The sequence below is a fragment of the Ustilago hordei genome, assembly GCF_900519145.1.
Source record: "Ustilago hordei strain Uho2 genome assembly, contig: UHO2_contig_23, whole genome shotgun sequence".
Taxonomy (NCBI): domain Eukaryota; kingdom Fungi; phylum Basidiomycota; class Ustilaginomycetes; order Ustilaginales; family Ustilaginaceae; genus Ustilago; species Ustilago hordei.
The window spans coordinates 240261-267829 of NW_024545265.1; the positions used below are offsets into that span (position 1 = coordinate 240261).

The window sequence follows — 27569 nt, forward strand, 5'->3', positions numbered from 1 at the left end:
TCGGAAATCGGAAATCGGAAATAGGAAATCGGAAATCGGGTGAGGATTGGGTTGCGCAGAAGAAGAAGTTGTGTTGGACCCTTCCCTGAAGCGGTTGACAAGGTTGGTGCAGGAGGTGGTGGTGTCACAGAGCTTGTCATTGTCCCCTTTGTGCGTTGTGAAGCGCATGGAAGACGACTCTCGAACACGCCGAAGCAGATGAAAGCGATCGGCAACTCATCGTAATCTGTCCTGGCTCAGCGGAGCGTCAGAACCTTGCTCTCTCCGTTCCATCATGTAAAAAGGCTTCCAACCACCACCGACATAAAGCCGGAACCTTCATTCTTCGACGTTCACTCGCGACCAGGCTCATGAGGCTTGCACGGCAAGAAAACCCCCACTTGAAATCTCCTCATACATCTCGCGAGCTGGGCAAAATTGTCTTCGGTATGCTCTCGCATGGGAGCAGGGACGAGCAGAGAAGGCTTACCTCTGTCGATGCGGATGATACATATAGCCCAACTCTGCAGCCCGCTTCCTCCTCATCCTCTTCAGCACCTCCCTTTATCGAGCAAGGTCCCCGTCCTCCCCCTTCTTCCGCACCAGCACAACTGGCATCACCACTCTCTTCCCTCAAGGTCTCCGACTCCATGTCCAAGCGTACACGAGCTGACTCTCTTCCACATGGCCCCCGTATCCCTCGATCGGGTTACATTGCAACTTCGTCCTCCTCGTCATCCAACGACCTCCCAATTCCACCCCTCGTAGACAGCGATGACGACGACACCGAAGAATCCGCCTCGCGCAGACGCCAGAAGATCATAGCTCGCATCTCCGCTCAAACCTCCGTCGACCCTTCCGATCAACTCCGCTCCGATCAGCTCGCCACCGTACCCCGCTCTTACCAACTCGAGCTCGCTGAGTTAGCAAAAGCGGGAAACGTTCTGGTCTGTCTAGATACAGGAAGCGGAAAGACCCTCATCTCTGTTCTGCTTTTGCAGTATGTTCACCAACACTCTTCTCCTCCTCCTACTCCATCTCTGGCTCCGTCTTCGGGGGCTCAACCTTTCTCCTCACCCGCTCCGCAGCGCAAAGTCGCCTTCTTCCTCGTAAACCTAGTCCCTCTAGTTCACCAACAATCATCCGTCATCGCCGGTAACTCCCGCCTCTCGGTCGGTAAGCTCTATGGCGAACTCAAAGATTCTCTCCGCAGCAAATCCTCCCAACTTGCTGTCGACGATTGGCGTTCTCCGCAATGGTCCGCCCTGCTCGCATCGCACCAAGTGATCGTTTCAACCGCACAATGCTTCCTCGATGCTTTAATTCACGGTTTTATCAAGATGTCCGATCTCAACCTTCTCATTTTCGATGAAGTTCATCATGCCCTCAAAAACCACCCCTTCTTCCGCATCATGAAGTATTATAGGCTGGCCAAGGAGGAAGAGCGGCCAAAGATCTTTGGCATGACGGCTAGTCCCATTTTTACGGGGTCAGGGAGATTTGATGAAGCGAGCCAGTATTTGCAACGGGCGATGGATGCTAGGATTCACACTGTCAGTAGGGGAGCGTTGAGGGAATTGGAGGAGGTGAAGAGGCGACCAGAGGAAATGGTGGTTGAGTTTGAGCCCTATCTTACTGTGGTTGATGAACCGTGGAATGCAGATGCGGTCAAGTATTCGGAGCTGAGTATGGAGATGATTGAGTTGTTCAGCAAGAAGGTCGATCTCGAAATTTGCCTAGACGATGAGGAGGAGGAGGTGGATCCGCTGACAGAGGCATTCGAGAAAGAAGTGAGACCAAAGCTAGAGTATACGATGCGACATCTCGGTCCTATAGGATGCGACTTTTTCTGGCATAGCACTCTTCTCGAGTATCGATCCCGTGCGAGGAAGTGGGCCAATATCGATCGTAATCAGAGGACGCTTGTTAGTGATGAATGGATAGTCGAAGCTGCTTCCACCCATCGCTCTTCCAGTGTAGCTCCCTCTGACAGTCAAGGCCCGCCGAACTCCCAAACCACCACCACCACCATCACCACCACCACTCAACCTGGCTTCGGACTGGGCCTAACAGTAGCCCATCTCTCCACCAACTCCGACCTAAATTCTCGTATCCTCCTCCATATGCGATCCCAACCTTGCATCCCTGACACACTCGGCCTCAACGCCACCAATTCCTCCCCGAAACTTCTCCGCCTAATCGAGCTACTCCACTGCTTTGAACCCAGCAAGTCCTCCTTTTGCGGTATCATCTTCGTCGAGCGCCGTCAAACAGCCACACTTCTTGTCGAGCTCGTCAAGCGCATCCCCGGTCTCGAATTCATCCATCCCGAGTTCTTGCTAGGACACGACAATGGCGCTGCAAACGGTGGTGCTCCGGGCATGGACTGGCATGATCAAGTTCAAGTGCTGAACAGGTTTAGGAGGAGGAAACCGACGAATTTACTCATAGCGACATCTATCGCCGAAGAAGGGTTGGATATTCAGGCTGCCAACCTCGTCATCCGGTTTGATCTGTTTAATCGGCATATTTCCTTCCTGCAGTCGAGAGGGAGGGCGAGAGCGAAGGAGAGTAGGTTCATTTTGATGGCTGAGAAAGGGAATCAGGAGCACGCCGGGACCATTCTGAATGCGTTTAAAACCGAGGCTAATAGAGCAAAGTGGTTGGATGGAATTGCTGAACCGCATCTCGCTATGCCGGATTGGGGTGAGGATTGGCAGCAAAAACTTCGCATCGACACCGATAGCCAGGAGGGAGTTGGGGTGGAGGGGGGAGAGGAGGAAAAGTGTATGTTCGAACCAACCACAGGCGCACGTTTGTTCCCGGAAGACGCACCCACGCTTGTCTCTCACTATGCTGCCAGCCTGCATTCCGAGTATCTTAAGGATGCGGTTCTTGCTTACCGCATCGAAAAAGTAGATGGTCTTCCGAGTTACAAAGCTGTACTCGAGCTACCCTCTACCGCGGCGGTAAGGAGTGTAGAGTCTGATGGGTGTAGGAGCAAGAAAGCGGCTAAACGAATGGCTGCTTTCCGCGCATGCCAACAACTCCGAGCTTTGGGAGAACTGGATGAATGGTTGATGCCCAAGCTCGTTCCTCGACTCAAAAAGGCTAAGGATGGTGTAGTGGGATTGGTTAACGCTCATCATCAGGCTTGGCGGGGAAGCGGAAAACCGATCAATGTGCCGAGTAAGAAGCTGGACGGTTGGGCGCGCTTCGCCTCCTCCCACCACCACGCTATGGGACAGGGGTGGTGCGCAACGTTATTGCAACTGGATAAATTCGACGAGGGATATGAGCCACTATTGCTGCTAACCCGCGGTCCTTTACCCGAGACGAAGCTCTTGAAGCTGCTCCATGCGGGTTCGGGCCAGATGAAGGATCTGCATCCCAAACCTCTCCGGATTGCTCCCGAGCTTGATTCGGAGCTCATAGGAAAGGTGGTAGAGTTCACGAAATTCGTCTTCAAGCTTATCAGCCGGAAAGATGGGCATTCGCCAAAAGGGAAGAGGTTGAGTTGGCAGACGATTGAGAAGGGGCAGCCGACGGTACTCGTTCTTCCCGTTCGCATTGCTGCTGAGGAGGTGCAAAGTGTGGGTGATGTAGCATTGGATTTTCCCCCATCGCTGGATCTCACTCAACTAGATCTGAACGCGGAGGGATCGGAGCAGAAGCTGAAGGGTAGAACTCTGGTTAAGCAGCACGGCTATCACTCGCACTCGCTTTACCAGTTTGAGAGCATTCGATCGGATCTCTGCCCCAACTCGCCACTCTCGTCTGGTGCAGCGGGGGAAACATATCTAACCCAGCATATGAAGATGTACGCTCGTCACCAAGCATCGGCCGACGAGCACGAGGTGGAAGTGCTAGCTGCTCAACTCGCGAATCAACCCTTGCTGAGTGTTCGGAAGTTGCCCAAGATCAGCAATCTTCTCTCTCCTCCCCCCTCGATTTCTTTCTCCGCCACTCCTGCTACGACGCAGGGCGCAAGGTTGATCGTGCCGTACTTTTACGCACTTCATCCGCTCCCTTCCACTCTTCTCCGCTCGATCCTTCTCCTACCCTCCATCTTTACTCGGTATGACCAACTTCTTTTGGCTCAAGCGTGCAATAATGATCTCCTCGAGGGGAGATTGGACAACGATAAAGTCCTCGAAGCCCTCACCTCCCCCTCCGCCGGCTCTGCGTTCGATTATGAACGACTAGAGTTTCTCGGAGACACCTTCCTAAAACTCATCGCTACATGTCACACCTTCACAACCCACCTCGGTCGAACAGAGGCAGAGCTACACATGGCTAACAAAGGCATTGTTACCAATGTTCGCCTTCTGAAAGAAGCAAAGCGATTAGGGTTGGAAAAGTATGCTATTCTACCCAGCTGTAATCTCTTGCCGCGTCGGTTTACTGCTCCTGTTATCTGCAATGTAGGAGGTGCACTCACAAACGATCCATCCATGGATCACGACGGGCAGGTGGATGTAGTGAAAGAAAAAACTCTAAGCGATATAGTAGAATCTCTCATCGGCGCTGCTCTCCTCTCCCCTTCCTCCTCCTCCCCTTCCTCCTCCTCCCCTTTTTCCTCCTCCCCTTCCTCTCCTTCCTCCACGTCTACTGCGCTTTTCGTATGTCGAATTTTGCACCTGATCCCATCTACCATCTCAAGGTTGTGCGATTTCAACAAGCTCTTGGAAGAAATCAAACACGAATCGGTAGAAAGAAACTGGTCTTCCCGACTCAACCCTCCGTCTCTAAGGCACCTACAATCGCTCTTCTCCCATACATACCGATACCCGCATCTGGCACTAGAATCTTTCACCCACCCCTCTTTGCTCGCTTCCATCCTGCCCTCCTACCAGCGGTTGGAATTTCTGGGAGATGCTTGGATAGACTTTTTTATTGTCTCCCGAATCTACACCGAAGGTGGGGGTTTGGTGGTGTTGGATCCTGGAGAAATGACGGCACTCAAAGGCGTACTAGCCAGCAATGCCGCGCTGAGTGCGTTGGGGGTTAAGTTGGGACTGCATAAGTTTATTGCTAGTAACAGTGCGGTTCTTGTGGAGAGCATTGCAAAATACGGCAAGGGGTTGGAGAAGGTGTTGCGAAAAGGTGGGGGTGAAGGACAGTATTGGACAAAAGCAGGGATGGTGCAGGTGCCTAAGGCGGTTGCGGATGTAGTAGAGGCTAGTTTTGCGAGTATAGTTGTGGATAGTGGGTTTGATCAAGATACTGCCCAGCGGGTTTTTGGGAGGATTTTTACGCCGTTTTATGACGAGCATTGCAAATGGGAGGATTTGAGGGTGGGCGAGGTGAAGAGGGTCATAGAGTACCTTTCCAGCTGTTTCAAGAGGCGAGGGGGGGGAGGAGGGGTGATGTTGGAGGTGAGCACGAACTTGGTTGATTTGCCTGCGATCGCAAGCGATGTCGGGGACAAGGATGGGGAGGAGGCTATCATGTGCGCTCTTCTTACGCCGGTCAACGTCGAGTTCAAGGTGCGCGGGACCACGATTGCCAAGATTAAAGGCGTGCTGGCTAAGACTCCCTTACATCTGACCCGAGCTGTGGGTATTGCGAGGGAGCTGCACGAACTTGAACCTCAAATGGCGAAGCTTTCGAAGCTCAGACCTCTTTCCATGGACGACAGCCCTGTTCTGGCGTTGAATTCGAGTGACGATGAGGAGGAGGAGGAGGAGATGCAAACTGATCAATCATCCAATCTGGAGCAACCGGACGAAGAGATGCCGCAAGCCAACACCGCCATTTCGAACCATCAAGACGATCAAGCTGCACCAACGGAGGCATCGAAACCGCAAACAAACGAGAATTGGGAAGACCTGATCGACCACCAAGAGCATCTCCTTCTTCAGCTAGCTAGGACCTTGGGTTGGAAGTCAACCATTCAAACCCCCCTTACTTCTCCCGCCACTGCTGAGGAAAAGGAAGAGGTAGTGATGACTCTGGCTAAGATTCGAGATCTCATCTTGCCTCCCCTCCTCTTCTGACTCTGACTCTGACTCTGACTCTGCTAAGTGAAGCAAGGTATGGCTTGTTAGGCATGCTGGACATGCCTATTTTGTTTATGCCCATGCACAAGTGTTGCAATCCCCCCATCGAACTCAACTTGCTCTCACGCACAGCCAATCATGACGGACACTGATTTTCATCCATCTCAACGAACACACACAGTGCAGGCCTTTCAAGCACGAGTGTTGAAGAAAAAGAAAAAAAAAAAAAAAAAAAAAAACCCTCGCAATAGTCAGAAAAAATGGAGGCTACCAAATAACCCCATCTCCCAGCGCCTGTTGCTGCTGGACAACCTTTGTTGCATCACTTAAACTCTCGCAACTAGTCGTATCTTCCGTTTCATCCCCTTCTCCTTCCTCTGTTCCTTCGTCCATCTCCCCTCCTCCCTTCTTCAACCTTCCTCCGCCCCTGAACGCATGATGATGGTTCCAAAACAGCGGTGACTGGGTCGAAGTAGCCGCGGAGGAATTCGACTGGTGAGTATGGCTCGAGGAACTATCTCTATCGCTACTACCTCTTCTCTGCTTCCCGGACCCTGAGGTGGGGGTGTAGCTGGATGGTGCCGGGTTTTGGGTAAGCGGCAAAAGTTGTGAGAGGGGAGAGAGGGGAGAATGCAACCGAGCTTCGTCCACGATAGAAGTATTGTGGAGTTGGTGGGGTTTAAAACTGAATGATTGTGGGGTGAATAGTTCTCTTTGCCCCGCTCCTTCTTCTCTCCTGCGAGGGGAGGTGAAGTTTGACTTTGCTGCTATACAGGCCTGTTCTGTTTCAGGAGCAGTGGTAGGCCTTTTACCCTTCCCATCCTCCGCATCGGCACCAACGATTACAGGCCTTCTTCTTGTCCTGGGTGCCGGCTTTAGTGAGACACCCAACCCTCCTTCTGCTCCACTTACATCTTTGTGCGTTAAGAGCCCTAAACCTGCACTCGTGCTCACGCCGGGAGGAACTGCATCCCTCATTCTCGGACTACCAGCCCCAACGGCAGACCTTAGCTCGAAATGACTCCTACTCCAATCAACGCCACTCCTCCTTCTGGCTTCCAGAAACGCTTCTTCCAATCTCAACTCCTCCAAGCCTACTCCTCCAGCCGAGGCGAACTTGGCCATCTCAACCTCGGCCAGACACTCCAACTTATCAAACTCATCCTCCAGCGCCGCTACATCCCTCCTCTTCCTTGGCGGAGGAGGAAGACTCGCCCTTTGGACACCCTGAGGAGGAGATTTAGGACATGGCGGGGGAGGAACTTGACTCTGCACGTAACCCTGAATCAGTGCTACCCTTTCGTGGAAACAATGTGGTTCCAAACCAACAGGTGGTGGTCCTAGACGTTTGAACAACTGACTTGTAACCAGAAGAGAGATGGATGCGGGTGTAGGATCTGGGAGTGGGAGACCGGAGATGATGGGTGAGTCTACTGCTGTGATGCTTGATGCTAGGAGGGGGGAGGAGGATGTGCCTATTGTTGCTGTGAGAGGGCGGTGGGTGTTGGGTGCGGGTGAGCGGTGATAGAAGCGGTCTGATGCTGCGTCGGCACTGCTCTTTCGTACATGGGCTGATACTGCGACTTTGCTGAGGAGGTGTCCGAGTGTGCTGCTACTTGTGTGCTCCTGTTGATGTCCGTGGCCGTGAGAAGAGCCTTGGTTGTCGGAGCTGTAGGTTGAGGAAGCACCACCAGCATCGGCACTTGTCATGTCTGCTGTTGCTGTGCTTGCAATGTCTGATCGCCAGGCTGAAGGGGGCGCACCTCTGGAACGTTTGCTTTTGCCGCTTGGAGTTGAGGGCGCCTGTGCACCTTGCTTGGACCGCAAGAACTTTGGCGTCAAAGAACTGAGCGAAGAGCTGCGTGATCGTGAAGCAATCATCTCTGGCGCCACACTTGGCCCTGCACCTGATTCGGTGGAAGAAGCTGAGATTTGAATATCAGCCGAAGAGGCATTCGTGCTGCGACGTAGTCGACGAGTAGAAGGCGTACGCGAGAGCAAAGTGTTGTTGAAGCTAGATGATGATGATGAAGCCGTCTTGGTCAACTCTGTTGATGCAGGTGCTGGGGTGTCTTTTGAACCACCGCCTAAGGAGAGGAAGCTAGCTAGGGACGCAACAGAGGCGCTTGGGTGGATTGAGGCAAAGTGTGAGCGTGAGCTGGAAGGCATTCGAGAGTATATTGAAGCGTCCTCAGTGTCGGTAAGGGTATCATCGTAGCCGGCGGTCTTAGTGTGGTGAGGGAGAGACTCGGCAGGTCGAGGCGTAGTATGGCTATGAATGAGCGAGCTACGTTGTTCTTGTGCATCCCTGTCGGGCGTAGGCCAACTCGGCTGCAACAGCTCGACATGTTCGCTACGAGGCGTGTCCAGCAATGTCGATGCTACTAGCCTAGAAACTGGGTGCTTCAAGTGCAGCGAGTCAGGCTTGCTGCACTGATCATCGTAGCTGCGAGAAGAAGCAGACGTAAGTCTAGCTCTGCTGGTTGCAGCACTAGCTTCAACCCTTGTCTGCTGCACATGGCGTGGGGCGTGACGAGGACTACTATGGCTGCTGGTACTGCTTGCTTGCGGCGGCGTCAAGATCTCTGAACCACGGCGCACAGAGGATGCAGTAAAAGCATGGTATACAGGTGTAGCTGAGCAAGTGTCATCTGCTCTAGATCGAATATGAACTTGACGACCGGAAGATTCGAGATCGCGAGGGTGCCAACTGATGATTTGAACTTGGGCTGGCACTGCTGATTTGCCTTTTGCAAATGGATCGTGGGGTGAGAGGAGAGGAGAGGAGGAGGATGGTTTGCTGTCGAGTGAGTTGGATGTGCTGTTGGAGCGATCACGCCGACGAGTTAGAAAGCGTAGTGACATTCGTGTGATGTGAGCTGCATTACAGGAGCGATGCTGTGGGTCGATCGATCTACCAAGGGGAATGGTGGTTGCTTCCGAGGGGATGGCGAGCAAGACTGTAAAGATTCTAGAGACCGCGACCGAAAGCAGGAGGAGGAGATGATGTTGGTCCGAGAGAGGGAGCGACGAGGGATGGAATGTTGAGAGATGGGTATAGACTACGGACAGGATGGGATGGTGGTGTGAAGAAGGATTGGAGGAGTGTCAAGAGACAAATTCACCAGACACTGCTATACTGCGCTGAGTTTGGATTTCTTTGGCTTTGGCGTCTACTTTGCCTAACTCTTTCTCACGCCAACACAGTCATCCATCGGCACTGCCTACAGTATCATCGCATCGATCCGAGCGGCCCTTCTGCTCATGCCGAGATGGACGGAAGGGCCGAGAGAGCAAATGATCCAGTCGTCATCACCCTCGCTTCTTGCTCCTGTGGCGGTGGCGGTGGCGGTGGCGGTGGCGGTGGCTTTTTTAGTGCCTCCCGCGCACTTACTCTCGGCTAAGCCGACTGAGACCCACACACGGCGCCGTCTAAGCTGGTAACACTGGATCGGATAGCATTGCTTCTCTCTCTTTCCTTCGATGTCGTCTTGTCCTGCCTCATGCTTTCTTTGCTGGGAGTGGTTTCCCCCCCCCCCCCCCCCCCTTCTTCCCTCCTTCGCTCCCTAGCTCCCTATAAGGCAAGAGAGACAAGGCGGATGAAGGGGCAGCGGCGTTTGGCGCTCGCTGTCACCACATCAGCGCACCACATCAGCGCATTACATCAGCGCACAGTGATGAAAATGAACGATCGACAGCGCTTCATGTCATGCACCCCTTTTTTTGCTCTCGCATATTCACACCCGGAACGTCGCTTCTCTTGACAGACTCTAACAGGGGCAACCGTTCTTGTGTTTGCATGGATGCTGTTGCTTCATAGTAGCTGCCTACCCTTTGGTCTTAGCACAGCGACGACATAGCATAGATAGACGCTCGCATCCATCCAATCTTGAACATTTTCATCTGTCATTCAAAGAGCGAACCATCAACTTACAACTTTCTCCCCAATGACCTTCAGTTATCCTCCAACCACCGATACTCGAACCTGAAATCGCTTTTCTTCCTCTGACACCAGCTGCCTTCCCAATCAAAGTACACATAGACCCCCTGCTCATACTCATCCGTAATCGCCTGTGGCTCCGAATGCCTCTGGAACCAAGTCAAATACTGCTTATGAAACCTCCAGCTTTGCTTTTTCAACTCCTTCGCTGCGAGATACTGATGATACGTCCCCTGTTGGTAGTAGAAGATGTAGAAGAGCGTGTCCACGTCAAACTTGCTGTATACCGCTGGGTTGTCGAAAACGCTGGCCGGCGTTTGAGGGTAGTAGCTTGCAGTGCGGAACGGGTTTTTCGGTACGTAGTACTTGGGTTTCTCACAGTCTAGCGGCGAGGGGACGTTCATGAAGGATGATTCCAGCGATTTGTGCACCAGACCCAAGTTGGCCTCCCGACGAAGCGATTTTTGCTTGGCAGACTCGAAGGAAGATACGAGATCGGTGAGAGAGGTGGGCAGACGAGCTTCCGTGCCGGCTTGCTTTTGCGCCGCTGCTTGTTGAGCTGCTGTACCTGCTCCTCCACCTGCCGGTTGGACAACACTTGCGGCGGCTGAAGAAGCGGCAAGCTGTGCAGGCTCGAAGCCGGATGTGCTGTCATCTTGTGCTGGTGCCCATGTCGAAGTTGCTGCTGCTGAATCGACCTTGGTGAGGCCAGGTGGTGCTGGAGATGCTGATCTCGCCTTGCCACCGGCCTCGTTCTTGATTGCGTCAACATTCGACTTGGCTACAGTGCCTGGCGCCGCTGATGCGGTCCCTGACGGCAAAGCCTGTGTTGCAGATGTGAGTGTGGCTCCGACTGCTGATGGCACGGCGCTTGCGCTTTCTGCTGATGTTGCGTCATTGGCGATCGATGCTGTACTTGTCGATGGCCAAGCAGCTGTGTCAGCAGAACAAGAAGCGTTGCCTGCCACTGCTGCTGCTGCTGCCGCTGCATATCGGATCGGCGGTAATGGTGCGGCACTGGATGCTTTGGGTGGCGAAAGAAGGGCAGATTGCGATGCGGGAGCTGCTTTAGCTTGCGAAAAGTTGGCAGTAGGTACCGCCTTCTCTTTGGCAACTGCAACAGGCTCTTGCGATGCTTTCTTGGTCGTCTTCTTGGCCGCTGGCAAAGGTACCGAGGGTGCAGATGGCGTTGAGGCTGCAGCAGCCGCAGGTGGCGCAGGAGTGGATGAGACTGGCGAGACAGCTGTCGTCGGCTCTTCCTTCTTGCTAGTGCCGTTGTTGGTGGTGCTGTTGGTTGTCGCGCTGGTACTGCTGACGTTGGTATCAGCAAGACTGTCTCTCCTTGGCTTGGTCGGTGTATCGCGGAAACTGAGATCATCCATACCAGCTGTGGAATCGACATTGCTGTGCATGTCGTCATTCTCCTTGAGACCGAACGCCTCCTCGCCATCATCGAGATTGAGATCGTCGTAGATACCTTCATCCTCCTCAAAGTCTTCCTCCATGTTGGACTCGACAAAGTATGCAATATCCTCCTTGATGTCCTGCACACGCTCGGTTTCGAGGTTGCCATTCTCGAGCATTCTGAGGAGGATCTCGATTCGCGAGATATGCCAATTCCTTCGGTCGTTGGCCTCTTCCAGCTGTGATGCTCGTTCATCCTTTGCAGAACCCTTCTTCTTCTTACCGGATCCCGAGATGGTCTCGATCTCTGCTTCCGCAGCTTCGACCTGACGTGAAAGCTCGTCCACCTGAGTAGACAACCAGTCGGTCACTTCCGCCTTCTCGCGATCCTTGGGATTCATCTTTGCGGCAGCTATCAGACCTTCTTTGGAGAAAGCTTTGGTCTTCATTTCCTTTTCGCATGCCTTGAACTTCTCCATCTGTGTCTCGATAAGTTTGCGGTTATCGAGCAATGGCTTCTTGTCCTTGATGTCGTTGCTCTGAAGCCAGGTCTTGATCTGATCTCTCAAGCGTTGAAGTTTTTTGATCTGTGTTTTGAGATCCGACTCCATCTTTTCCTTTTGCGTTTGATTTGTTGATCGTTGCAAGAGCTCGTACATGTCCTCAAAGATCTCGACACCTTCTGCGACCTTTTTCAAGGTCTTGTCGATCTCTGTTTGCAACTTTCTCGCCGCCATTTTCGAGGTCTAGCTCGCCGCTGTGCGAAGCGAGGTTGGAGAGGAAGACCAAGTTGTGCGTGGAATTGGTGCGCAAGGTGATGATGGATGCTGACGTCGAAAGCGAGACGACCAGATCCGCAGCAAGGATGGGTTGCTGAATGCGGATGTGCAACTAACAGCAGATGCTGGGCCAGCGTTGCGGGTGGTTGTAGGTGACGATGAGATGAGAGTAGTCGACAGTATAGCTGCGATGGGTGTTGTCGCTGCCAAGTGCAAGTCGAAAGTGGAACGATGATGAGGTGGATGTGAACAAGTGTTGAAAGGACGAGGGAAGAGCATTCAAAGGTGAGCCTAGTTGGCCAGGGTCGAGTGAGCAGAAAGAGCGCCTTTGCAGTAGGAGAAGCTTCGCTTTGGTTGGCTTGACTGGTGCGAAATGCCCGATTTCTCTGCCAAATGAAACCAGAACGGATCCGGCGCTGAACCGACTTTTTCTCGCACGAATAAACTCGACTCACTTTGCTGCTTCAAGAAGAAAAGGCTCAGCTTGCGACTTGGCAATTGCCTGTTTGTGACACTTTGGCTCGCTCATCGTTGCCAACATCATCACCAACATACACCACAAGTGTCTCAACATCGTCATGTCAGCAACAAAATCAACAAAACAGCTGACATCGCTGTTCCAGTCGCTCCGAATCGGATCAGGCTCCTCTTCGTCTTCCGCCGTTGCTTCCAGCTCCAAGTCGACACGATGCTTCTCTACAACACGAGCTAGCTCGAAAGCTCCGGCAGCATCTTCATCAGTCCAATCGCAGCGATGTAGGTTACCACAAATCAATGAACCCGATCATTCATCTGTCTATCAAAAAGGCGCAATGCAGCAGCAAGATACTGACAATTCCATCTTTCTTACATTTGTGATCATATAGCCGCATCATATCCCTTCTCATCAGCAGCATTGATCCCCGAGGTCCCCGCTTTCGTCTCGACCAAAAAGGACATTACTCCACCACCCGAGCCTAGGACGATCTTTGACGCAGTCATGCCCCGTGTCCACTCCGACCTCCGAGCACGTTACGACCCAGGCAACCGTCTCACCAAACTCTTCGACCGTAAATCGCCCGAGCGCATCCCTCCTGGTTCTGTACTCATCGTCGAATCTTGGACTTCACCGCTCAAGACCAACTTCTCCACCTTTTCCGGTGTGTTGATCGCGGTACGACGTCGTGGTGTATCGACTTCGTTCGTACTGAGGAACCTGGTGCAGAAGTTGGGTGTGGAAATGAGGTTTAACTTGTATTCCCCCTTGCTGAAGGATGTTAGGGTGATTCAGAAGGCTGAGGCAGGTAAGAACGATAAGTCGGGTAAGTTGAGGAGGACAAGGAGGGCTAAGCTGTACTACTTGAGGAAGGATGATAGGCGTCTGTCTGGTATTGGTAATGTGATTAAGCAGCAGAGGCTGCAGGAGGAGAAGAAGGCGCAGGAGATGGCTAAGCGTCGTGGTGGTAGGAGGTGATCTTGCCGGTCAACAGGCGTACTTTGGCGGGATTAGAAGAACACTTGCATCACAACCATCATCCATCATCCATCATAACAATCAACAGCATATCCTCAGCATCGCACAACATTCTGTCGCTCGTTCCGGTAGCATGAATGCAGCCCAGCCTGGGAAAATGAAGGAGGCTTGGCCATGCATTTCAGTCTGTGCAAGACTGACTCGACACCATCGACAACGCTCGGAAAGAATCCATCTCCAACCCAAGGGTCCTTACCACATTGCCACGCACCATTCATTCTATCGGCTGCTCAATCGTATTTCCCGCGGCGACTTTCTCTCTTTCCCCTGCAATTTCCGTTTTCTTTTTTCTCTTTTTGGTTTTGGCTGTGAGGAAGAGCGTGCGATTGATAGCGTTGAACACGAGTATTGATTGCGATAGTGAGCATCAACTAAGTAGAAGATGGTTTGAGTGTATATATATATTTCCTCCAGCGTTCTATGTATGTGTGTATGATACAAGGAAGATAAGGCTGGAACATAACGGGGAAACTATGCCGATATCTATCGCGACAGTCGATGCGAATACAATGCGTATCCGAGTGAGCGAAGTTGGCGAAGATGTGAGATCGAACTATAGCTCACATGTTTTTACTGGCCATGAGGAAAGACGGCCTGTGCAGTTGAGCAAAGCAAAAGAGTTGAAGATGCGTCGGCATCTCAAGCAAGATGCACGTGTTACGGCCGAGACACTGAGACACGGGAGGCTCACTTAAGCGAGAAGCACAATGAGGTACATGATTGTTGTCATGGTGACAGCACAGTGGCACTCAGTATCATAGCAACACAGGAGTATGAATGAAGTGACACATCCTGTCTCAGATAGGACCAGAGCAGCGAATGGAGTATATATATGTGTTTGTCATTTAGTTTCACACTATGAAAACTAAGCATTACATAGAACACATGGCTGTGGTAAAGGGAGTCTGATTGTGACCCTGATATCACCGAGTATTAATTGTTATCTTCAATTGATTAAGAGTCTGAAGAAGCTATCACCAAGCTAACCGAAACTCATCGACAACAATGGTAGAAGACACTGAAATGAGGATCAAAGGAAGCAGAAAAGGCAAGAACACCCAGGTTTGGGTTGACAATGATGCCACGAACGAAAATGAGCTGGAGGCCATCGACAATGAAGCTGACGAAGACACTGATTCCGACTCCGACTTCGATAACGATGACAAGAGATATAACTTCCACACCCTAGCAAAGCTCCTCGAACCCGTGCCAAAGCTCACATCACACAGCTATTATAGCTGGAGCATGTCAGGGGTCTCGCGCCTGAAACCCAGGTCGGTCTGTCGAGATACTCGGTGACTATCAAACTGTGTGACAGCTATTGTCTCGGTATCGGTGACTATCAAGTTGTGCAGTGACAGCAGGTGGCGTTCGTTGTATATACTATCGTAGGTTTCGGCTGACCTCTGTGGACACTCCGTTCAGGGGTAGCTCGGCACGATCAATATCAATGTTATGATGACACCAAGGTCTGGTGTGAGTGTTGATGATGATGAGGTTGATGGTGTTAGTGATGAGATTGGTGATGTCGGTGATAATGAGGTTGATGGTGTTGGTGATAAGGTTGGTGGCGTCAACACGAGTGTCCAGTGTGTTGACTTGATGCTTGAAGTGATCCCCGGACTGCAGTGGACTACTGCCTTCGGTTCTATCTATATCCGGACCGCTAACCTGCTATGGGCGCCTTCGGACGTCAGGTAGTGGTGATACAACACACACACTACGATGAGGAGCAACCTTGATAGATTGCTGCTATGCTGACTGTAACTAATGAGTACTTGTGTTTCTAAAGTATTGACTAGTTGTATGGTGAGTAGAGTGGATGAGGATCCACTCGACCTATGATGATGAGAAAGCATGGTTATATACCTCTTCTCAGCATCGCCAGCGATGCTGCTCCTGCTCTCTCTCCATAGAGTACCTTCTTCATCGAGTACTGCTCAGGGGCCTCTCCTGCTTGGCACCCCTGTGCCTCTTGGTCGACACAGCTCCTCCTCCTCATGACCTGGTGTCGACTCCTTCGACACTGCTCCTCCTCCTTTGATCAGAGACAGTTCCTTTGGCTCTTGTCTCTCGAGCCCCTGAGTGGTAACCATCTGCATGCTCCTTGAGCTTGGTCCTCTTCGTGGCTGTGCCTGCTCCTTGAGCTTGGTCCTCCTCGTGGCTGTGCCTGCTCCTTGAGCTTGGTCCTCCTCGTGGCTGTGCTTGGCCCTCCTTTGCATGTGAGTCCATAGGAGTCCATGGTCTCCATGGAGACTGCACTACGACCATGCTCTCTACTGGTGTTGACTAGGTCTTCGATACCTGTGCTCCTTCCATATGAACCAGTGACCCTCCTGCTTCTTGAGCATCCAGGCCCATGACAGAGCACTCATGTGAAATCTTTCCTCCAATCCATGCCCCATGCGATGAAACATCTCGAGGGAACATACAACAAGAAGCACCCAAAATGGAGCTGCTCCCTCGATGATGCATTAATCAATGCCCTGTGTGGAACAATCGACACTACCAGAGTATACAATGTAAACTACCTTGTTCTAGATGTAATCAAGGAGTACCTTACTTTCAACCAAGTATGGAGAAAGATCGAAAATGGTCTCACGGATGAAGCCACCAAGACGTCTCACAGACTTGTGCTCATCTTGCAGCTCAATGACACAAAGATGTTTCACTCAGATGCCAGAAAGCTAATTCAAGAGATCCAGTCCATACAGACTGAAAGTAGCCTCCTCGGCAAACCATTCACCGATGATACATTGTTCTCGGCTCTGCAGAAATGCACAATCTGGCATCCGGTGTATAAGGAGACAGTTGCCACTGTCCATCAAATCGATTTCAACACCCTCGCCACCACACTAAGCATCCAACAGACCGCTGTCAAGAGCATCCCCATGCAAAAGATCGACCCCCGCCAAGCCAGTGCTCAGACTGCTGGCAATGATGATCAAAGCAAATGGACCGGAGAGACCAAAGCCAAAGCCGACAATAGCCACACGAGCCTGAAGAATGCAGGAAGATCATGCCGAATCCAATGCTGGATCTGCAAGCGACCGGGACATGGCATTAGTCAATGCGATGCTTCAGTTACTATCCCCAAAGACTCCCCCCTTGCCAAACCTAAATAGGAAGTGTGGTGCTCCCTCACCCTCTCACAAGACCCTCCGAACACCAAGGAAACAGCTCATTGGATCTTGGATTCGGGGGCGAGTTATCACATGGTAAACAACTATAGCATGCTCATCCACCTGAGAACTTGCCGAAAGTGGATAATTACTGCTGGAAGCGAGGTTTTGGAAGCGGCAGCTATAGGAGATGCAAGCATATCAACAGACTATGGGGAAATCTCCCTCCAAAATGTACTATATGTGAAGCATCTTAATGTTAACCTTCTGTCAACAAATTCATTAACAGATGAAGGAGCACGAGTGACATTGGACGCAACTGGCGGCCAGATTGTTCTAACAAACAGCATGACACTTAAAATTGCAAAGAATCGCAAGCGAGGACTTTTGGAGTTCTGAGGCGACACATGGCAAGAAAGTGCAATGGTCACGTCAGCATCACTGTTTGAAGGTGTTGACAAGGAGTTCGAGCATATTAAGAATGAGCCAAAAGTTTCAAAGGAACAACTATGGCATGAGCGCCTTGGACACCCAGGAAGAGACAAAGCCAGGACGATCACGAGTAAATTAAAGAATAAGCATACCATGCATCTGGATCCAAACACTGCTCTGACATGTGAGCAATGTGTACAATCCAAGAGCACAAGTGCCCGGATGGGGCAAGGTAGTGGCGAAAGAGCTGTGGGGCCCCTGGACCTCATCCACATCGATCTAATAATAGACTCATCCCACGTGACGGAGTATATGTGCACTCTGGTGCTAATCGACGATCATAGCAAGTATGTGTATGCACAGCCATTGGTGCGAAAGAGTCATGCATTCATGCAACTCAAAAGGATTGTTTCATTCCTGGAGACACAGATGGATCAGAAGCTAAAAGTGATCTGTTCCAACCAAGGAACTGAATGGAAAAGCAACGATGCATTAGAGTGGTCATTAGAAAAGGGCATAGAGTGGCAAACCACCATGGGGTACAACAGCAAACAAAATGGGCAGGTGGAGAGAATGAACAGGACCCTTGGAGAGAAGATGAGAACATTGCTGATGCAGAGGAGACTGCCGAAGAGGTTTTGGCCATATGCAATCAGAGCTGTGGTGTTCAAAATCAACCTCACTCCGAGCGTTGATAATGAGTTCCCTTATCAAGCCATGTTCAGTAAGTCGCCAGAGTGAGCTTTAAGACTCCTATGAGTGTTTGGTTGTCTGGCATGGGTAAACATACCCAAAGTCAAACGGGACAACAAGAAACTGGACCAGCGAGCCATCGCATCCATTTTCTTGGGATACAGTCTAGAGAGAAAGGGCTGGTTATTCTACAGTCCGGACTATAATCCGAACATGTTCTGGAGCAATTCAGCAAAATTCATGGAATCAAAGTGCTGGTCAGACAGAATGGAGTGGTGACCAGTCGACACAAAGGCACCTCCAGTGATGATGACAGAAGAGGATTTTGAAGACCTAGGATATAACAAAGAAAACATATTCGACGAAACAGATGAAAGGCCACTACAAGAATACATGGATATGGAGACAGATTCAGAAGAAAGATTAAGCAGAGGAATGGCGGAGGTGATGGAACAAGGATCAATCACTGAAACTCAGTTTGACAGTAAATCCTTTGGACTCATAGCGATGCGACCGGAATGGAGAAAGAACCTGGACCCAACCATACATGAAGCAATAAGTGGAGAAGACAGAAAGCACTGGGAGGAGGCCATGCAAAAGGAGCTGGATGGATTAGAAGCAATGGGCATGTGGAAGATCATCAACCTACTGAAGGGTGCAAACACTGTCGACACACGTTGGGTACTCAAGATCAAAACCGATGTGAACCTCATGCCAACAAAGTTCAAAGCCTGGCTTTTGGCATGAGGTTTCACTCAATGCGAGGGCATCGACTACACAGAGGTCTTCGCACCAGTAGTGCCCATCCAATCTATTCGAGGGGTGATCACTGTTGCAGCAATACGAGATTGGGAAATAGACTCTATTGACATAAAGCAAGCATACCTGAACTCTACTATACACCATGATGTATATCTAAAGCCCCCAGTAGGAATCAAGATACCACCTGGAAAAGCATTGAAGGTAGTGAAAGGACTGTACGGTCTGAAACAATTGGGCCGAGAATGGAACATTGAGTTAGACTCACATCTCTGGATGATCGGTTTTCATTGCATGCCGAGCACACCATGCCTATACTCAAGAGGGACAGGCGACAAGATCATGATCATCACAACATACGTGGATGACATGCTGATAACATCACCCAGTCATGATGAAGTAGACTGCACCAAGCAAGAGATCATGGACAAATGGGAAACACAAGACAACAGAAGGATCAAAGAATTTCTGGGTATCAAGATCACACATGATAGGAAATGGAGGAAGATATCTCTAGGTCTAACAGCATACATCAAAGAAATGGTGAGCAAATGGTTAGGAGGAGCAAACGAGAAATCTTGGGTACCCATGCTAAGCATAGTGAATGTCGCTGGAGGCGAGAGATGTGATCCTCAGCAAGCAAAGAAATATCAAGAGTTGGTCGGCCAACTATTATGGGTCTCTAACACAGCCTGACCAGATATTGCCTTTGCCATTGGCATATTGTCACAATACATGTTGATCCCGATCGACAGTGCATGGAAGGCAGCCATTCACATGGTAAAATATCTGAACCAGATGAATGGATACCAGTTGCATTTAGGAGGGGAGACAAACAAGTGCTTGGATACACTGGTAACAACGTATACTGATGCAAACTGGGCATCCGACCCCACAAATGGATGAAGGAGTACTTCAGGGTCGATAACATATGTATATGGATGTCCAGTAAGCTGGAGGTCTCATGTTCAAAAGTGTGTGGCACTGTCGGCAGTTGAAGCCAAGTTTGTCACCGCTTCTGAGGCAGTGAGAGAAGCATTGTTCTTTTCGTACCTGCTCTGGGATTTGGAGATCACAAATGTTCAGCCCATACTATACACAGATAGCCAGGGGTGCATGCAAGTGAGTAAGGATCCAGCCAAACATTGGAAGTTAAAGCACATCGACACATGGTATCACTTCATCTGCGATCACATGCAAGAGGGTGATGTGGTAATCAAACATATCAGAACAGCAAACAACATTGCAGACATCTTGACAAAACCTTTACAGGGTCTCAACACCTCACGATTAGCTAGGATGATAGGGCTGGAGATCCCGCCGAAAGGGGGAGTTGAAGATGTGTCAGCATCTCAAGCAAGATGCACATGTTACGGCCAAGACACTGAGACACGGGAGGCTCACTTAAGCGAGAAGCACAATGAGGTACATGATTGTTGTCATGGTGACAGCACAGTGGCACTCAGTATCATAGCAACACAGGAGTATGAATGAAGTGACACATCCTGTCTTGGATAGGACCAGAGCAGTGAATGGAGTATATATATGTGTTTGTCATTTAGTTTCACACTATGAAAACTAAGCATTACATAGAACACACAGCTGTGGTAAAGGGAGTCTGATCGTGACCCCGATATCGCCGAGTATTAATTGTTATCTTCAATTAAAAGAAAAAAAAAAGAAAAAAAAAGAAGAAAAAAGCAGTATTTGATAATCTTTCCTTTCCGCTCATTTCCGTTATTCGAGCTTTTTAGCCGCGGATGTCAGCATGCCACTTGCTTCTTCTGATAACACTCACGCTCACCTACTTGTGCCCTTGGTCTTCACCAATCTATTCTACATCTCAAACGTCATATGACCAGCACACAGCTCATCTTTTGAGCCGACATGGCCGCTCGTATGATGCCCAGGTTAGGGTTGAGGCTCGCAGCTTCAGCCCCCGTCTCGATCCTGTCGCCGACGATGGTCCAGCGTTCGGCTTTCTCAACACTCAGAACGACAACATCGGTTGGATTGGGGATGCCTCCGTTGTCGATGACGCCGAGACCCTCCTCAGCACTGGATAGGACAGCGGTATGGAAGGCTCTGGCGAACAAGCGCTTCCAATCAACCGCAACCATCTCCCCTGCCGACCTACACTCATCCGCTTCCTCCACCTCTGCATCAACCTCCTCCACCAACTCCTCCAGCAGCAGCAGCAGCAAGACCTCATCAACACCGCTCGTATCCAAACCCATCGTCGCACTGCATCTTTACTCGCTCGCCTTCCTCGTATACGCCATCGTCGTAGTCGGTGGTCTCACCCGACTCACCGAATCCGGACTCTCCATCACCGAATGGAATCCAGGCTTCAAAGGCATGCGTCTCCCCACCACAACTGAAGAATGGATCGCCGAATGGGACAAGTACAAGCAGACACCCGAATTCACCCTCCTCAACTCCAACATGTCTCTCGATGACTTCAAGAGTATTTACATGTGGGAATGGGGCCATCGAGTGCTCGGTCGAGTTATCGGTGTTGCGTTCACCTTACCCGCCGCCTACTTTGTAACGCGAAAGTGGGTTGGTGTGGGGACCAGGTGGAAGTTATTAGCCATTGCAGCAGGTATTGGCTTCCAGGGTTTCTTGGGTTGGTTTATGGTCAAGAGTGGTTTGAGTGCGCCAGAAAAGAGTGCAACGCAGAAGATGGTAGAGGTAGAAGGTGGCGAAGGCGTCAAGAGTGTTCCCACTAGTTCGGCACAGACTAGTGTTGCTGCGGCTGATTGGACTCCGAGGGTATCGCATTTCAGGTTGGCGATGCATATGGGTGCCGCTTTCCTTGTTTATTTGGCCATGCTGCATACTGGCTTGGCCGTGCAGAGGGATTATAAAGCTGCCACCCTAACTGGGTCGGTTTCTGGTGTAAAGGCGAGATCGCAGGCTGCGCTGCAGCAGTTGGCAAACACTCTCAACCACCCTTTGCTCCGATCTCATTCCAGGTTGACAAAAATCGTTGCCGGTCTAGTCTTCACCACTGCCATGTCCGGCGCACTCGTTGCAGGCTTGGATGCCGGATTGGTCTACAACGAGTTTCCCACCATGGGTGAAGGCCGAATCGCACCCCCAATGGACGAGTTAATGGACGACCGTTTCGCCCAGCGCTCAGATCGATCTGACAAAGTAATTCGCAACCTTACCCAGAACCCAGTTACGGTGCAACTCATCCACCGAACCCTAGCCATCACTACCGCTTGCACTGTCCTTGCACTGGCCTTCAAGACTCGTCGTCTTTCCCGAGCCTACTCTTCCGCTGTCAAAGCAACCAGCGGCGGTACAGGGATAGCAGAAATGATGCCAGTACTTCCTCCTCGAGTGTCGCAGCTAGCAAATGCGAGTGTAGCCCTCGTCGCAGCACAGGTTACGTTGGGCATCACGACATTGATCTACATGGTACCCATTCCGTTAGCTAGTGCTCATCAGGCGGGTAGTCTGGCCTTGTTGAGTGTGTTGGTCGCCTTGCTTTCCGCGCTGAGACCGATTCCAGCAAAGATCTTGGCAAGCGGGTTGCATAAGCAGAGTGACGTACTGGGCAAGGTGTTGAAGAAGGAGGTTCATGCCCGAGCTGCTCCGCTGGCGGCCAAGTTGTAGACAGTGCTGCAATCTAAATACAACATGATATTCTCATGGATGATATTATTACCTCTCCCTACTATCATTGTCAATCTGATCATGTGCGATTGTTATAGTGATGAGAGGATTCCATTAGATGCTATGCATAGTGATACAAGTACAAGAGTGTTCCTATTCTTGCTTCCTTTTTCCATCGCAAACTTAGCCTTTGAACTTGTACCGCAACCTCAGTGGTTCACCATACCTGAACAAAATCAACGGTACCGGAAGCCCCAACAATCCAATGGCAGCCAACAAGGTGCACGACCAACCGTAGCCAAGATCCTCAAACATATACTCGGCGCACAGTGGGAAAGCAGCGGCCAAAATCGATCTGATCAACACCGCGCATGCAGTCGCTGAAGCCGAGTAGGGCACGAAGGCGTCGACAAGATAGACAAGGATCGTTTGAAAGCAAAGGATTGTTGCACAACCAACCAGGAACGATGCAATCAGGGGGACGATCCAGTGAGTTTGATTTGCTGCTGACCAACCGAAAGTGAGGAGGCCAGTGGGGAGGATTAGCATTCCTACGAAGCAGAGGGGCAGGCGGTATTCCGGTCGGCCCTTCTTTGCCGGTGGTGCTGGTGTTGCGGTTTGTTTTGAGGGTTCCATGGCGGGTTTAGCGGTCGGGGCGATAGCGTCGGGGTTGTGAATGGGGGTGTTGTTTCCAAGAGCAGAGTTGGCGCCGGAGGAGTTGCGTTGTGGTACTTGCGCTTCTTCGTGGTGCTTCTCGACGTCTTCTGCATGCTTCCCAGCTTCATTATGTCGAACAAGGCTGGCGATGGTCGTTGGATCACGAGCCAATAACCACAATCCAACCTTTCCATCTGCTTCCACCAACCTTGCATAGATCTCATCCTGCAGCAAGACATTGGTGAATGCCGCAACCAAGAAGCCCAGTCCCAAACCCAAATAGGAAAGACCTGAGATACCCAAATCCCAATTATAGGTAGGAAGGACATTCGGCGGTGGAGCATTCCGCTCCCCATCCCGAGTCTGAAACAGTAACGGATGCTGGGTGAGAAAGAGATAGATGATCCCATAACAAAACCCAAGATAGTACGAAAAGATCGCACAGATCGGATTCGTAAAGAGTAAACGAAAAGGTCGAGATTGAGCCATCTTCAACCTGTGCAGTATCTCGTTGCTCGGTAGAGCCTTATGTGCGAACTTGGTGAGACGCGATTTGATGGTTGCCGGAGGGATGATGAGTGTTGCTGTGATTGGATCTTGCTGTTTGATCTCCTGCAGACGTTGGCCTACTGCGCGTTCCCTCTTCTTGCGAAGGAGGACGGGGGCGTAGGTTTCGTTGAGGAAAAAGACGATGATGACAAACACTACTGCTGAGAGGATAGTGAGTGTGTGGAGCAACCATCTCCAATCGCGAGTGCCGGCAGCAATGAAGCAGCCTACGATAGAGCCTAGTACTGGACCCATGAGGGGTCCTAGACCGTAGAGGGATTGTGCACGACCTCGTTCTTTGGGTGCAAACATGTCTCCGATGCTGCCTGCGCCTAAGCTTGGACCAGTACTGCCCGCTACTCCGGCGAAAAAGCGGAAGACATTGAGGACGATAAAGTTGGGCGAGAAGGCAGAGGCCAGGTTGAACACGATGAAGAGGGCAGAGGTGATGACGTAGACGGGTTGTCGACCGACGGTTTCCGAGCAAGGGGCAAGGATGAATGGGCCGACGCCTAGACCCATCACGAAAAGCGATACGGGAAGGAGGGAGAGTGTGCGGGATGCGAGCCCAAAGGAGTGATCGACGAATGCATTGCCGGGTACCAGAATCGATGAGCCAAGCGGGGAGATGAATCCCATGAGCGAGATGATGACGGTGGTGGCCCATTTCTTTGAATGCGACCATTGACGAGAGTCTTCGCCGCCGACGAGGTGGATGTCTTCGATCTCACCTTGTGTGAGTGGTTGGAGTGGGAACTGGGATGATGGTGGGAGTGTGTCCTGTGAAAGGGCGGTTTCAGAAGGTGCAAGTGTTGGTGGTGGAGGCTGTATTGATGGTTCTGTCATCTTTGCTGTGTCGTCGTGATTACAACGTGCTGGACAAAGGCGGTGGATGTGGTGGATGTGGTGATGGTGGTGGTGGTGGGTGCTGACCACTGGAAAGTTGATGGTAGGAAAGCGTATGGTGAAATCAACGTCAGCACGACATGATGGGACGGATAATGTAGATGCAAGCTAAGGGTGTTGTGTGTATGAGATGGTCGTGAGTCGAGTTTGAGCGAGATCATCGATGCTTATTGAGCTCTTGGAGATGAAAGCGAGTGCGAAAGGCAACGATTCAGGGGTACCCGTGAACGGCGGTATGCTAAAGATGCCGAAGCCTTTGTCGGCAAAGAGTTACTAATGAAGCGATGCTTGTGCGAGTGATGGCATGAGTGGTTGCGAGCATGCCAAGGGTCGCACAAAAGAAAAGGAAAGCATGATGGCATGTGAATTCGACCGTGCCGACGGTTCACACCAAATTTAAAACTTAAACCTTGTCCCTCCTGCCTTGCAATACAAATTGAACTTGACATCGGCATCTTTTTTTTGTAATTGCGAATAAGAAAAGGCCGGAGGAAGTTACGACTCCGCTTTTCTTGGCATTTGTTTCGGAATTATTTTGGAATTGTTTTGGAATTGTTTTGGAATTGTTTTGGAATTGTTTCGGCTTCAACTTTTGCCGCCGTGTAATTGTTGCTTTTTTACGACACAAGACTCGAAATAGACTTGATCTCCCGATACAGACTGTGGTGCTCATCGGGCGAGATCTTACAATGCTTATCGAGAAGATCGATGGTATCTACCGCAGCATGTATCATGATGGTTCGGAGAGTGTGCGAGGCTAGGTGACACGTTTCATATCAACAGCAGCATCATCCCATAGATCCGACTGACCCCAAACCGATGCAATTATGGTGACGATCATCCATGCTCCTGCTTCATTCCTTCTCATGCTCTGCTGCTCTTCTTGCTGCTGTTCGGTTTGATCCGCTTTGTTTCGTGACCGAACTGCTTTTCTTCTGATCCTCGCAAGTGTGATGGCTGCTACACATGCTCTTGCCAAGGTGCGCAGTGTGCTGATCTCTTCACTAACCAACCTGCCATCTAGCCGCAAGAGCAGAGCGAACATCCATCGTGCATGCAGAGGCTGCACTACCTCTCTTCCTCCTTTCTCCCCTCCTGTTTTGCTTTGCTGCGAGTCGGGGATAGCAACTCGATGCGCAAGCCAGCACGGAAAAGCCTCGAGCAAACCCAGTATCTGTTCTGTGCTAAGTCGCAGTAAGAGTGCTGCTGACGGCTCGCGTAGTTTCCACGTGTGTCCTTTCCGAGATTGCTTCTCTGCTTCCTCCGGCGAAAGGGGCGGCGGTGGACGGCCATGCATCCATGCATACCAGGCAGAGAAGTTGCCGACTTTGGGGAGATCATCTTTGGTAAGCTTAACAGGGGATGTGGGTGGATTGCTGAGTGCTTCGCGCGCATTCTTGAATTGCAGTTCGAATGCTGAACGCCATTCTAGAGTGGGCATTAGTAGAGCTTCTTCTTCTTTGCTGCCTGTTACCCAAGTGGTCGATGACAGAGGTGTCTCGATCGAAGCTTCTTCAGCTGTGGGTGAGCCATAGGGGTTGTGCTCAGCGAAAAAAATGCCTGGTGCAGTCAAAGCTTCACGTCGGACAACAGCAAGGTACTGTTCGCCGTCCAGGGGATCTCCACTGAAGTCGTCTGGAAGAGTGGCTACGGGTAGAGATCGAGTGCCGAATGAGTCGTCGTTTCCGAGGGCGCCGTTGACGGGATTCGAGTCGACATAACGTCGCTTCTTGTGCGGAGGGCCGGTTGTGCTGGAAGACATCTTGACTCGTTGTGCTGCGCAGAGTGGATGCCCGTTGAGCATGTGCTTGTCCGCACCCTGGCTGCAGTTGATAGTAGGCTCAGCACATGCTCGCCGCCTCCTTTCTGTGATACTTCTGATGCGGTCTCCCGTTTCGTGAGCCGCCAGACGCCGTTTGTGCGGAACCAAGATGTCGGTATGATAGTTGTACGAATGAGAGAATCCACGAGCCAGTCAAGAAGAAACACTTTTTCTTTTTCTTTTTTTTCTTTTTTTTTTTTTTTTTTTTTTTTTTTTCTTTTTGAAGCTCAGGGTCCCGACCCTTCCTCGCAGGGTGGAGGCATCAAAAAATCTTGTTTATTGTTTTTTCTGCTCGACATAACATTTTTTTCTTGAGCGGCTCCGAAAAATCAGCCAATGCTACAAGAAAATGCGCTTTTCCACCCTTTCCTCAATCTCCTCCTCCTTCTCGCCATCATACCAACATCAACACCCTCGACAGCAAGGAAGGACACTACAATGCCAATCAGACCAAACGCCCGCGTCTTCCGCGACATGGCCACCCGCCAAGCCGTTCAATCCAACGAACTCGTCCGTCGAGCCTTCAAGTACATCGCACGCAACACCACCCTCCCACAAAAAGTTCGTCACCAGGCACAACTCCAACTCAACCAGTTCCCCAACAAGACAATTCCAGTGGCTGTCTCAAATCGATGCACAGAGACTGGCCGTGGACGGGGTGTAATCTCTGAATTTGGGCTATGTAGAGTAAGTATCATACAGTCCATGTATGGAAGGGGTAATAGGGGAAAGATGGGGCTGACTTTGTTTTTTGTGTCTTGCGTTGATTTGTGCGGTAACAGTATCAGTTCAGAATGAAGGCGTTAGCGAACGAATTGCCCGGTGTTAAGAAGGCTTCGTGGTAAATCACCTTCTGATCAACAGCAGCACAACACTTTCCGATTCGACACACTTTGTACACTGGTCATTATCAATCGATCAACTTCGAATCAACTCTATTGGACCGAACGGTTTTCGAAATTCGAGCGTCTCTAAGCTGCTCATATAGCAAATCATTGAAAGAAGTCTAGGGGGCCAGAACGGGGGCATTTGACACCGCATCTTGAGCAGCGTCAAAAACTCCATCCTACAACTCCTGAAGGTTTCAATGGCAGGCACCGCACTCAGGCACGGACTGAGAAACATGACAGCATTCGAAACGAGGACGAAAGAGGAAGAAGTGCGGGGCTCTTCGTCATCTCTTGGCCCTTCTGCAGCTGCGAGACCTCCGATGATCCTGCCCCAGAACATCAGCTACGAGTGAGCATGCTTGTGACGTTCGTCGAGCTCAGAGTATGAAGCACTCGCCCAGATTGATTTCCACCTGAGTTTAAAGGCATCTTTAGAGCAGCCAAATGTGCACAGGCAACCTCGTCTCTGCGCACAGTCAAGGTCGGTATATGTAC

General features: G+C 50.9%; 8 protein-coding genes across 8 annotated transcripts; 4 read left to right on the plus strand and 4 right to left on the minus strand.

The window, feature by feature from the left end:
* Window positions 1-428: 428 nt before the first annotated feature.
* On the plus strand, window positions 429-5978 carry UHO2_07072 (uncharacterized protein; the record flags this gene model as incomplete). The annotated part of the gene is made up of 1 exon (XM_041556528.1): window positions 429-5978. One exon carries the CDS (start codon window positions 429-431, stop codon window positions 5976-5978), a length of 5550 nt encoding a protein of 1849 aa, XP_041412462.1.
* A 270-nt stretch (window positions 5979-6248) lies between these two features.
* UHO2_07073 (uncharacterized protein) lies at window positions 6249-8846 on the minus strand (the record flags this gene model as incomplete). Its single annotated transcript, XM_041556529.1, has 1 exon — window positions 6249-8846. The coding sequence occupies one exon, from the start codon at window positions 8844-8846 to the stop codon at window positions 6249-6251; it is 2598 nt and encodes an 865-aa protein (XP_041412463.1).
* A 1089-nt stretch (window positions 8847-9935) lies between these two features.
* On the minus strand, window positions 9936-12062 carry UHO2_07074 (uncharacterized protein; the record flags this gene model as incomplete). Its single annotated transcript, XM_041556530.1, has 1 exon — window positions 9936-12062. The coding sequence occupies one exon, from the start codon at window positions 12060-12062 to the stop codon at window positions 9936-9938; it is 2127 nt and encodes a 708-aa protein (XP_041412464.1).
* Window positions 12063-12682: 620 nt separating this feature from the next.
* On the plus strand, window positions 12683-13557 carry UHO2_07075 (uncharacterized protein; the record flags this gene model as incomplete). The annotated part of the gene is made up of 2 exons (XM_041556531.1): window positions 12683-12860; window positions 12971-13557. 2 exons carry the CDS (start codon window positions 12683-12685, stop codon window positions 13555-13557), a joined length of 765 nt encoding a protein of 254 aa, XP_041412465.1.
* Window positions 13558-20510: 6953 nt separating this feature from the next.
* On the plus strand, window positions 20511-22250 carry UHO2_07076 (uncharacterized protein; the record flags this gene model as incomplete). Its single annotated transcript, XM_041556532.1, has 1 exon — window positions 20511-22250. One exon carries the CDS (start codon window positions 20511-20513, stop codon window positions 22248-22250), a length of 1740 nt encoding a protein of 579 aa, XP_041412466.1.
* Window positions 22251-22433: 183 nt separating this feature from the next.
* UHO2_07077 (uncharacterized protein) lies at window positions 22434-24302 on the minus strand (the record flags this gene model as incomplete). Its single annotated transcript, XM_041556533.1, has 1 exon — window positions 22434-24302. The coding sequence occupies one exon, from the start codon at window positions 24300-24302 to the stop codon at window positions 22434-22436; it is 1869 nt and encodes a 622-aa protein (XP_041412467.1).
* Window positions 24303-25119: 817 nt separating this feature from the next.
* On the minus strand, window positions 25120-26124 carry UHO2_07078 (uncharacterized protein; the record flags this gene model as incomplete). The annotated part of the gene is made up of 1 exon (XM_041556534.1): window positions 25120-26124. The coding sequence occupies one exon, from the start codon at window positions 26122-26124 to the stop codon at window positions 25120-25122; it is 1005 nt and encodes a 334-aa protein (XP_041412468.1).
* A 498-nt stretch (window positions 26125-26622) lies between these two features.
* On the plus strand, window positions 26623-27029 carry UHO2_07079 (uncharacterized protein; the record flags this gene model as incomplete). Its single annotated transcript, XM_041556535.1, has 2 exons — window positions 26623-26871; window positions 26967-27029. The coding sequence occupies 2 exons, from the start codon at window positions 26623-26625 to the stop codon at window positions 27027-27029; spliced, it is 312 nt and encodes a 103-aa protein (XP_041412469.1).
* Window positions 27030-27569: the final 540 nt, after the last annotated feature.